General features: G+C 37.8%; 1 protein-coding gene across 1 annotated transcript in view; it reads left to right on the top strand.

The window, feature by feature from the left end:
* LOC127879029 (pre-mRNA-splicing factor ATP-dependent RNA helicase DHX16-like) overlaps positions 1 to 12,710 on the top strand; it is a 33,229-nt gene extending 20,519 nt beyond the window's left edge. Inside the window, 8 exon segments of the mRNA XM_052425619.1 lie at positions 384 to 494; positions 2,899 to 3,014; positions 5,055 to 5,196; positions 6,064 to 6,132; positions 8,192 to 8,323; positions 12,583 to 12,623; positions 12,625 to 12,651; positions 12,653 to 12,710. Of these exon segments, the coding sequence (XP_052281579.1) occupies positions 384 to 494; positions 2,899 to 3,014; positions 5,055 to 5,196; positions 6,064 to 6,132; positions 8,192 to 8,323; positions 12,583 to 12,623; positions 12,625 to 12,651; positions 12,653 to 12,710 (696 nt within the window).
* The last annotated feature ends 23 nt before the right edge of the window (positions 12,711 to 12,733 follow it).

Below are 12,733 nucleotides of genomic sequence, written 5' to 3'. Positions count from 1 at the left end.
TAAAAAAGTAACTCAACTGGGCTCTAGCCACTGACCCCTGGAATAAAAGTCTAACGCTTAGATCACTCGGCCATCTGTGCTCATACAACAAGTGATGTATTTATGCTTTATATAAGCAATGCATAAAATTTAACTACAACAACAGAACTCTCCAAATTATTCAATTGTTTCGTGTTGCAATACTTTATAATTTTCAGGTATTTAAATCGTCAAAAGATGCATATAATGGATATTTTAGAGCATGGTAAATGTTCAGTATTACTGTTTCCTCACAAATATCATAACAACAACGAAAATTGTCAAATCTGAAACAATTTTTTTCATTTTGTCAATTAACCAAAACGTGAAAAGGTTCCTTTAACAAGAGCAATGTTTTTTGGCAGGGTTTCTGCAAGGACGGTATGAAGGTTGGCTGTACCCAGCCCAGACGTGTGGCCGCCATGTCAGTAGCAGCCAGAGTGGCCGAAGAGATGGGGTTCAAACTGGGAAATGAGGTGAACAGCCCAACATCAGTCTCTTAGTTTGCTAACTAGAAGATTGCCTGGAGCACTTTTGAATTATGGCCCTAACATGATAAAATATTGGCCAAATAAAACTTGCTCAAATAGTTTTAATTGTGTGACTGGCATTATCCTAATTGTTACCTGACCAAAATCAGTCTTTAATTGGTTATTTTGAAAGCTTATATTCGGTTTATTTTTGTTTCATTAAATAAGCAATAAAATTGAATATGTCTATTTTGGCAATTGATGACTGACAAAACCTGACTGATTTGTTTTTCAAACAAACACTTAACAAAACAAGCATTTCATTAATTAAGTTATTATTAATGCTCTTGATATGGAGGTATATAGGCAAACTGTACGTCAGTTGGTCCATTGGTTTGGCATTCTGTTTCTGGAGTCTTTTCCTAAGCGCTTTGAGATATTTACCTGAGTTTTGGTGTGTGAGTCTACCTGCATGACTTAAGATCAAGTTCAAGTTTTGTGTCAGTCTATTGATTTTTGGCGAAGTTACAGGCTTAGAACTTAACAATTTTCTCTAAATTAACATTTTTCAGGCTTTTTAACCAGGTTTTCTGAAGGAAAAAACTGGTTATTAAATTGGTGAATGTTGGCAGGCGGGCTGGTGGGCGGGCGGGCAGGCTGTCGGGCGGAACAAGCTTGTCCGGGCCATAACTTTGTTGTTCATTGTGAGATTTTAAAAATTTTTGTCACATTTGTTCACCATCATTAGATGGTGTGTCGCTCGAAAGAATTACGTCGATATCTCCAAGGTCAAGGTCACACTTTGAGTTCAAAGGTAAAAAATGGCCATAAATGAGCTTGTCCGGGCCATAACTATGTCATTCATTGTGAGATTTTAAAATCATTTGGCACATTTGTTCACCATCATGGGACGGTGTGTCGCACGAAAGAATCACATCAATATCTCCAATGTCAAGGTCGCCACGACTAAAAATAGATTTATTTTGAAACAAACTTACAAAGGGGGTTAATTTTGTTTGTTCATTTCAAAAGTTCAGTTTGAGTTGTCTCCCTTTATCATTTTTTTTTATGTCCCCCTCTATAGTAGTGGGGGACATATTGTTTTTGCCCTGTCTGTTGGTTGGTTGGTTGGTTTGCGCCAACTTTAACATTTTGCAATAACTTTTGCTGTATTGAATATAGCAACTTGATATTTGGCATGCATGTGTATCTCATGGAGCTGCACATTTTGAGTAGTGAAAGGTCAAGGTCAAGGTCATCCTTCAAGGTCAGAGGTCAAATATATGTGGCCAAAAGCGCTCATTTTATGAATACTTTTGCAATATTGAAGATAGCAACTTGATATTTGGCATGCATGTGTATCTCATGGAGCTGCACATTTTGAGTGGTGAAAGGTCAAGGTCATCCCTCAAGGTCAGAGGTCAAATATATGTGGCCCAAATCGCTTATTTTATGAATACTTTTAAAATATTGAAGATAGCAACTTGATATTTGGCATGCATGTGTATCTCATGGAGCTGCACATTTTGAGTGGTAAAAGGTCAAGGTCATTCTTCAAGGTCAAATATATGGGTCAAAATTGCTCATGTAATGTCACTTCTGCAATATTGAAGCTAGCAATTTTATATTTGAAATGCATATGTATCTCATGGAGCTGCACATTTTGAGTGGTGAAGGGTCAAGGTCAAGGTCATCCTTCAAGGTCAAGCGTCATATTGGGGGACATTGTGTTTCACAAACGCATCTTTTTTCACAATGAAAACCTGGTTTGTGACAATTTTGTCCCTTGTTAAAATAATGAATTCACATGTTGATTGTCCACCTAACTTTCATTTGTGTCCAATTTTATTTAGCGGGTATATTTGTGTACTCTTAGTTTAAACCTATTTATTTTAGCTCGATTGCATCGAAAGCCTTAGGCTTATATAAACGCTCTCGATTCTGTTTCCTAGGCCTAGAACCAATACTTGGTGTCTTTGGGGGAGATCTTAAGAATGCTCCCACGGTGGGGATCGAACCCGTGACCTCCCGGTCGCTATGCTGACACCATATCCATTACACCACGGCGACCTATTAAAATTGTGTACTCTTGACACATGTCTTGTCACTATGTGGTGTCCTGTATATGCATTTTGAATTCTGTATCACTGAAATGTTTTTAATATTTTTTAATATTTTAAAAAGTGTATTTTTAAAATAATTTGACAAATACACGCAGTATTTTTATTGGATATGTCTGCAAAGGCACTTATTTTGAAAAAAAAGCAGTTAGTGAAGTGTCATCCCTAATAAGCCTGTGTGGACTGCACAGGCTAATCTGAGACGACACTTTACGCACATGCATTAAGCCCAGTTTTCAAAGAGCAAGGCCTATATCACAGTTAATGTTTAATGTTTCCACACATAACAGGTTGGGTACAGTATACGGTTTGAGGACTGCACGTCTGAGAGAACGGTAATCAAGTACATGACAGATGGCATGCTGCTCCGAGAGTTTCTCACTGAACCAGACTTGAAAACATACAGGTGTGTACCTTTGTAACCTTTAAAACTATTAATTGTAGCTTGATTGCATTGAAAGCCTAAGGCTTATTGAAACTCTGTCGAGTCTGTTTCCTGGGTAGAACCAATACTTGGTTTCTTAGGGGGAGATCTAAACATCAACAATGGGGAACAAACTAACCTTCGTGTTGCCAGGCGGACACTGTATCCACTTTACCATAGCGACCTCATAATTGAACTTGTTTGTACTCCACAAGTTCAGTGTCATGCATGTGCTGAAAATATACGTGTGTCTGTGATAACTTCCAAAACTGAATTTTTTAATTACCCCCTCCCTCCCCCTTCTCCTGATACAATGTAAAGGGTGATATATACGGATTCACAATACAAAGTACAGGGGGATATACTGGAATAACAATACAAAGTACAGGGGGGTATACTGGGATCACAATACAAAGTAAAGGGGGATATACTGGAATCACAATACAAATTACAGGGGGTATACTGGGATCACAATACAAAGTACAGGGGCATATACTGGGATCACAATACAATGTATTGGGGGATATATTCTGGAATTACAATACAAAATACAGGGGATATACTGAGATCTCAATACAATGGAAAGGGGGATATACTGGGATCACAATACACAGTAAAGGGGGATATCATGGGATCACAATACAAAGTAAAGGGGAATATACTTGAATCCCAATACAAAGTAATGGGGGATATATTGGGATCACAATATAAAGTAAAGGGGGTTGATATACTGGAATCACAAAACAGAGTAAAGGGGGATATACTGGGATCACAATACAAAGTAAAAGTGTATATACTGGAATCACAAAACAGAGTAAAGGGGGATATACTTGGATCACAAAACAAAGTAAAGGTGTATATACTGGAATCAAAAAACAGAGTAAAGGGGGATATACTTGGATCACCAAACAAAGTAAAGGTGTATATACTGGAATCAAAAAACAGAGTAAAGGGGGATATACTTGGATCACCAAACAAAGTAAAGGTGTATATACTGGAATCACAAAACAGAGTAAAGGGGGATATACTGGAATCACAAAACAAAGTAGAGGGAGGTAAACTGGAATCACAATGTACGTTTATCCGTCTGTTTTGTCTTCCAGTTGATGCAAACTTTTCTTCTGGAACTGTCCCACACTTTTCAACATACAACATTTCACTTGTAGGCCTTGCTTCTTATGATATGAAACTGTGCGTGTACTTTTTGTTATTATCCTACGCTAACAATTGAAAAAGTTATGCCCCTTTTTCAACCTAGACATTTTATAGCATCATGCTACTTATATGCCATGTGTAGTCAGTCATAGGGGTATTCTCTGCATCACTTTTATGACATATTCATGAGAATCCCGCAATAAATGTAGTTTAACAGTTTTTCAAGGCTGGTGTATCTGCATGAAGAGTGTTTTAATTTCAGTTAAATAAAGTGAACTGTACTAAAACAAAGCGGTTTCAATTATATTATTGTTTTCATTGTCCTATGGCTTTGATTGTATTGGTAAATGCGGGACCCTTATTAAACAACCAATTGTTAGACTGAAGTCTCAAAAGAATGCTTACAGAACCAACATATTTTTCCATGTATAACTCTACATGTCAGTGTTTTTTCCACTATTTTGAGAATGGGGTCAGGTCCCTTAGCAGTTGGAAAAATAGCATCTCTTTGACTAAAATTGGGAAATAATTGTTGTTGATTATTTGCTTAATACTTTAAAAGTTAGAATAAAGTTATTTCATTATTATAGTTACTTAAGTTCAACTTATAGAACTGGAATTGACATTGATTAAATGTTTAAACATATTAAAAAAATAATTTTTTTTTTGAAATTTTCAATTGGGAATTTTTAGTTCCCATTTGAGAAAAAATTTACTTTTTTCATTTGAAATGGGTCCCTCTAACAGACCCACATTTTAACAAAAGAAACACAACTGCATTTATTCATAAGTTTCAGACAAATGTTTCAATAGTTTGAATACATGCCCAGGCCTAGTGTAAATGTATAAATCTGTGATTGCTTTCAGTGTCCTGATCATTGATGAGGCCCATGAGCGCACACTGCACACAGACGTATTGTTCGGTCTTGTGAAAGACATTGCACGGTTCCGGCCGGATCTGAAGCTGCTTATCTCCAGTGCCACTCTTGATGCTGAGAAATTCTCGCAGGTTTTTGTTTTGTAATGGCGTTTAATCTTTTCATTCTGATTTGGGTTATTTTGAGAATTTGTAATTAGTAAGTGATAACACAGGTATCTGTTTAGATAGAGATTAAAATTAACTGTGTTTAAGTCTAAAGTTGAACTAATGGCTTGGTCTTTGTAATTTTATTAGCACGGCTGTTTTCGGAGAAAACCTGAGGTATTGTCATAGCCAGCTCGTCGTCCGGGGTCTGCCGTCCGCCGTCTGCCGTGATAAAACCTTAACATTGGCTCTAAAATCAAAGTGCTTCCACCTACAACTTTGAAACTTCATATGTAGATGCACCTTGATGACTTCTACACGCCACACCCATTTTTGGGTCACTAGGTCAAAGGTCAAGGTCACTGTGACCTCTAAAAGAAAAGAAAAAAAAAATCTGACAAGCTTTCATTTAATCAAAACTGCATCCACAGCCAAGTGTTGGCACTCGTTATGCGGTGCTCTTGTTTTAATATAAAAACATTTAAGATTTAATGTTTTAAAACAACAACAAAACACTGTTCAATTTAGCTGTTACTTAAATCTTATATGGCTTGAAAACAATAAATTCTGGTCTTCATCACATAATGAACACACAGCAAATATGGTACCTAGTGACAAACTACCTAAACAGCAAACTTTACATCTGCTCTGTTAAACTGACCCATGTGTAAAACCATAGCAACCAAATAAAAAGTGTGTTCTTGTTGTAAATTATGACTGATATAAATTTGTATAAATATTCATTATGATGCTCTCTTAATGAAGGAAAATAATTTGTATATATGTTCATAATTATGCACTCGTAATAAGGATAACAAAACAAATAATATCTATAAATTATATATTTTTCAGTTCTTTGATGATGCTCCAGTTTTCAGAATCCCTGGTAGGAGATTTCCAGTGGATATTTACTATACCAAGGTAAGCTGTAGAAGTCTAGGCATTGTAAAACATCAGCTGCAGTCACAACATCTGGTCTTCATTGACTGGTTTGATAACAGATATTCGTAACTTTCATAAACATACAGAAAGTTAAAATAAATATAGTGTAATGCTGGGAAAATGTTATGTTTGCTTGTACAAGAATGTTGTGCTCGTTATGAAACATGGTATCCTTCATTCTAAACCATGACTTCAACTGTTGCAGATGGAAAGAAAACAATTAAGAGACGATTGTTCATTACTCAGGCAAATTGATATTTTTAATTTCTTTATACAAAGTTAATTTCTGATTTAACAGATTATGTAAACTACTCATCTTCATTCTGTGTTCATAAAGTTCATAAAGACAAATGAATGACATTGGTACAAAAATATACGGAGTAGTGAATATGCACCGTATTTGAGTATGACACATGATAAGCTATCCAACACCTGATGAGCTATACACATGTATTCCAGCCAACATTTTCAGTACTTGGATTATGTACGCAGTGCAAGCTAAAGCATGTTCATTTGTAAATCAAATTAATCACCAAGATTATTAAGATTAAGAGCTCATTATACCCCCACAAACGAAGTTTAGGGGGGTATATAGGAGTGAGCTTGTTTGTCTGTCGGTCTGTGTCCGCTCTCTAATACAAGTTGTTTTCATCCGATCTTCACCAAACTTGGTCAGATGTTGTATCTAGATGATGTCTAGGTCTCAAGTTCGAAGATGGGCCATACGGGGTGAAAAACTAGGCCATGGGGGTCACTTAGTGCGTTTTAAACATTGAGCATGGTGTCCACTGTTTTTTTTGAAGACAACATGCAAAATATTCTGTGTCAATGTGGCGTGTGGGGGTATTCGCCACGTCTGTGACAAAGCTCTAGTTTATACTTAAGTTATTTTAATGTCATTGACACTTATGATGTTTAAACCTGTGAACACTATCAGATGTGCTCTGATAGACAGAAGGCAGGTTAAAATAAGAGAACTTTTTTGCTATAATACCACAGATTTCTATTGTTAAATTATTTTTTAATGTGCATTCAGTTACAATTTGAAAAAAAAAAGGATTTTTTTCTTGCTTTCAAATAGAAAGAGAACCGACACATTAGCATTAGCTTAAACAAGCCCAGTAGTCTTCACACAAGTTTTGTACATAATGCAATGGGATATATTCAAAATAGATACAAAAAAGATGCACGTTAATTTATTTTTGTCAATGTACCGTAATTAAGTTTTAGACACTCATAAATATTTTTTTTTTCGTGTCCGCCAATTTAGGTAAATAATATTTAAAAATTACAGGTGTCTGAAAATTAGGTAGAAAAACATAGGTGTTTGAAAATTTAGAGACACTCACAATGTTCGATTGATGATCGGATACAGGTATGCAATGTGTAGAGCTGTATTTGTTTCACCTGATAAGAGCTACAGGACAGAATTCTGGTAAAATAGTGTAAAATAAAATGGCCTAAAATTTAGAGTAATTAGTCAGAAAATCATGTTAACTCTTACAGTGCTGGAACCGAATTTTGAAGGCCTTTGCAAACAGTTTGGATCATGATGAGACGCCACAGAACATGGCGTCTCATCTGGATCCAAACTGTTTGCTATTCTGATAGTATTCTTTGAAAAAAATTGTAGAAAATGCTAATTTTAGAAATTCAGCAGACGACATTTTAGCAGAAGACAAATTTCCCAGCATTCAAAGGGTTACGGATGTTCTTAAAGTGTTGTCCCACATTAACCTGTGCAGACTGCAAAGGCTATTCAGAAACCTTGCTTTTCGCCTAGACTAGATTTTTGTTTAGAAGGGGCTTCCTTGAAATGAAAAGTAAATAAATCAGAAAGTGTCATTTCTAATTAGATGGTGCAGACTGTGCTTGATAATCTGGGGCGACACTTTACACATCTGCACTTTGCCAGGTTTCTATTATCTTGATTCTGCTATGTTCTAGGCACCAGAAGCTGGCTAAAGTGACACAAAAGCAACAAGTGTTGTCCCTTTTGGCATCTAGTCTAGTTTTCCCATTCATCTCTATGTTCTAGGCCCCGGAAGCAGACTACATAGATGCGGCGGTGGTGTCGGTGCTGCAGATCCACTGCACACAGCCAGAGGGGGATGTCCTGGTGTTCCTGACAGGTCAAGAGGAGATTGAGACGGCCAGTGAAATGTTGATGGTGAGTTCCACTGGTCTGTTAGACATGCACGCATATCTTTGTTAAGAATATTAGCTTTTGATTGGCTTAGCCCAGTCACATGATGACTGTGTATTTTTTCCTGATGTCTTTCCCGTTCTTGTCAGTAGGATTGACACTAACTTACATGGTTAATGTTTTAATTAAAAGTACATAGGTACATCTATAATTGTAGCACAAACTAAGCCATAGTCCAAAAAAGGCACGTATATTTAAGTGCCTCCTCTCATCTGAATGTAAAACAAACCATGACCACACATTAGTATAATATTTGGGTTGTTTTTAGCTCACCTGAGCGATAGCTCGGGGTGAGCTATTGTGATCACTCACCGTCCGGCGTCCGTCCGTCTGTCCGTCTGTCTGTCTGTCTGTCTGTAAACAATTTGTTAACATCTTCTTCTACTAAACCATTGAGCCAATTTCAACTAAATTTCATGTGGAGCATCCCTAGGTCATGGGACAAAAGAATTGTTAAAAAAAATTTGATCACATAACCAAGATGGCCGCCATGACCATACAGTGAAAACTCGCTATTAAGACCACTTGTGGGACTTTTCAAAAGTGGTCTTAATAGCGAGGTGGTCTTAATTCTGAGTTTTCATGAATTTGATGGACATATAATTACAACAACGTAAATATTCACTGAACTTTTATCTGTTTGCATACAATATAACAGTCATCCGTTTATACATTGTATTTATACATTGTACAAAGATAGTATTTCAAGTTGTTCATTAAAGAAGTGTAAATACATGTATATGTATTTTTCATCAAGATCCTTGATGTTTACTTATTGAATGAGTCAATTGTCATCTGCTTAGCATTTTGTCGAATGAAAGTCGAGATTTTCTTTTTAGAATAGCTTGAACCCGAGTCTTTCCAATGCCGAATAAATCGTCGTTGAGATTTCCCATCACTTGCGTCGATCAAAATCAATCTTTTCTTTTAAACACAACTCTTTCCGTTTTCGCTTATCCATTTTGAATAACGATATGGTATAAAGTCGGTTTTTTTATATCCATCACGAACAAAACCGTGTTACTCAAATATCCTAACTGTTAAATTATTCGCCGTAATAAATCTTTAAAGTGTGTACCAAACAACTAACAATTTACCCATCAAAGACTATAATAATAGCTAATTGTCAATCAAGGGTTAAAAATTATAACAAGTGCCGAAAATCTAACACCTGTGTCGCAATCGATGCCAAAAACCGTTGTCGTTTTAATTGTGGTTAATTGGGTCAGAATGGCTTCGCACACAAGCCCCGATAGTACCACAACATCAGATCAAGTAAGGTGTGAAAATTACTGGTCGTTTGGCGGGTGTCAATTAAGAACAATATCGATAATTGGTACTGATTAAAGTGGTCGTAATAGCGGATTAGCGGGTTGGTCGGATTAGTGAGTGTAACGACCATTGAAATATAGAAGGAACAAATCGGGCTGAAAAATGGTGGTCGACTTAGCGAGTTGGTCGGAATACCGAGGTGGTCGTAAAGAGAGTTTTCACTGTATATGGTAAAAACCTTAAAAAATCTTCTTGTCAGAAACCGCTCATCAGATTTTCAAAAAAATTCACAGGGATGACCTTTGAAGGCTCCCCTGAAAAAGTTGCTCAAAGAAATTTGATTCGTCAAAAAACATGGCCGCAGGAGCTCGTTGAACTTTGCATGTTTATTCGTTTTTGCCTATTTTGTGAAAACTTTCAAAAATCTTCCACATTTTTTGTCCGATCCTTTCCAAATTTGCACAGTGTCTTTATATCAATGAGGACACGAACCCTACAAAAAATGAGCATTATTGGTCCATGAAGTACAGAATTACCTCCCCTTGAATTGAGAAAATGGTTTGTGTTTATGCAATAAAGTCCAAATTTTTCATCCAATTCTTTCCAAACTTATAAGGATTTAGCAAGGTTCAAACAAGGGAAACAACTACGGTTTATGCATGTTCTTTTTATTACAGATTTGCCTCCCTTTAATTAATTCAAAATCTCATTTTACAGCAGATATTCCAAATCTGACCTGTAAATGAGCCCCATATTTACTGCCAGTGCTAGGTTACCTTTTCCCATTTGATCATTCTTAAGTATTGGTCTTGTAATGCTGCTACTGCTTCTGCTACGGTTACTGCTGCGACTACTACGACGACGACGACGACGACGACGACGACGACTACGAAGACGAGACGGACGACGACGAAAGGCGACGACGACGACTAGACGGCGACTACGACGACCACGACGACGACGACGCGTGACGACGACGACGACGACGACGACGGATGACGACGACTCAACAACGACGCGACGACGACGACGACTACGACGACGACGTACGACGACGACTACTACGGCCGTACGAGACGACGGCGACGACGCGACCAGACGACGACGACGGCACGACTACGACGAAGACGAGACGACTACGACGACTACGACTACCGACGACGACGAGACACGACCGAGACGGCTACGACGACTACGAAGACTACTACTACGCCGGTACCACCACCACCACCACCACCACCCCACCACCACCACCACCACCACACCACCACCATTACGACGTCGACTACGACGGCACTACGACGACTACGGGACGACGACGAACTACGACGACGACGACGACTACGACGACGACCTAACACTACGACGACGACGACTACGACTACTTCGACGGATAAACTACGAGACTACTAGACGATACGGCGACTACTACTACACGAAGACTACGGCTACTACGAACTACTACTACTACGCACAACTACTAGGACGACAGACTACTAGACTACTACTACTACTACTACTACTACTACTACTACTACCACACCACCACCACCACCACCCACCACCACCACCACCACCACCACCACCACCACACCACCACCACCACCACCACCACAAACCACCACACCACATTCACAGTGACAAAAAACGTATTCACACAATGGCTGCTACTACAACTTATAGCCCATATAGGGGGGCATGCATGTTTTACAAACAGCCCTTGTTTCTATGGGATTTTAACCAAACTGTTCATGTTTATCTCCGACACATATTTTTAGGTCACCTGTCATGAAGTGACACGGTGAGCTTATGTGATCGTGTGATGTCTGGCGTCCATTGTGCGTGCCTGCATGTGTCCGTGCGTCCATCCGTCAACAATTTTTTTGTGTAGAAAGTAGAGGTCACAGTTTGCATCCAATCTTGATGAAATTTGGTCAAAATGTTTATCTTGATGAAATCCGGTTTGGGATTGTATTTGGGTCATCTGGGGTCAAAAACAAGGTCACTTGGTCAAATAATAGAACAACCTTCTGTAGACAATAGAGGTCACAGTTTTCATCCAATCTTTATGAAATTTGGTCAGAATGTTAATCTTGATGAAATCTGGGTTGGGATTTATTTGGGTCATCTGGGGTCAAAAACTAGGTCACTTGGTCAAATAATAGAAAAACCTGTGTAGACATTAGAGATCACAGTTTTCATCCAACCTTTATGAAATTTGGTCAGAATTCTTGATGAAATCTGGGTGGGATTGTATTTGGGTCACCTGGGGTAAAAATCTAGGTCAAATAAAAGAAAAACCTTGTGTTGACAATAGAGGTCACAGTTTCATCCAATATTTATGAACTGTGGTCAGAATGTTTATCTTGATGAAATCTTGATTGGGATTGTATTTGGGTCATCTAGAGTCAGGAACTAGGTCACTAGGTCAAATCATAGAAAAACATTGTGTAGACAATAGAGGTCATAGTTTTCATCTGATCTTAATGAGTCAGGTGAGCGATTCAGGGCCATCATGGCCCTCTTGTTTTAGTTTTTTTTTTAACTGGATAATTCATTAATTTGCTATAAGTTGTGTGTGTGAAAAAACTTTCAGACTGTTTTTTTGCAATGTGTGCATAAAATTTGATGGTGTGTATGACTGTTCTGATGGGGGGGGTTACTTATATTTTTGTAACTAAAAACTTTTATTATGGTAAAAGTGTGGTGTGTGTGGGTGTGTGAAAACAGACTGCTTTTGGCGAAGGGTTTTAATTGATTTGGTACATGTTTGAAATATTTACAATTGATAATACTAAAAAAAGTGTAGTAATATTTATGTAAATTCTTCAAGTGCATTTCGCATTCAGTATTTTTTTTTTAAGGACAGGAATCACAAGCTTTTATATGCTCCTATTACTGCATTTTCACACATCAGACATTGCAGTGTATTCCAACATCTGTATTTACAGGAAAGAACCAGAAAGCTAGGTTCAAAAATCAAGGAGCTCATAATTGCCGATCTACGCCAATCTTCCAGTGACTCCAGTCTAAGATCTTCGACCCAACCCCCCCTGGCGCACGCAAGGTGTTACTATAACATGATTTTAATATGGTTACATA

Source organism: Dreissena polymorpha, chromosome 4 (assembly GCF_020536995.1).
Source record: "Dreissena polymorpha isolate Duluth1 chromosome 4, UMN_Dpol_1.0, whole genome shotgun sequence".
Classification (NCBI taxonomy): domain Eukaryota; kingdom Metazoa; phylum Mollusca; class Bivalvia; order Myida; family Dreissenidae; genus Dreissena; species Dreissena polymorpha.
The sequence above is the reverse complement of the archived record's forward strand: the minus strand, read 5'-3'. Positions and strand labels throughout refer to the sequence as shown.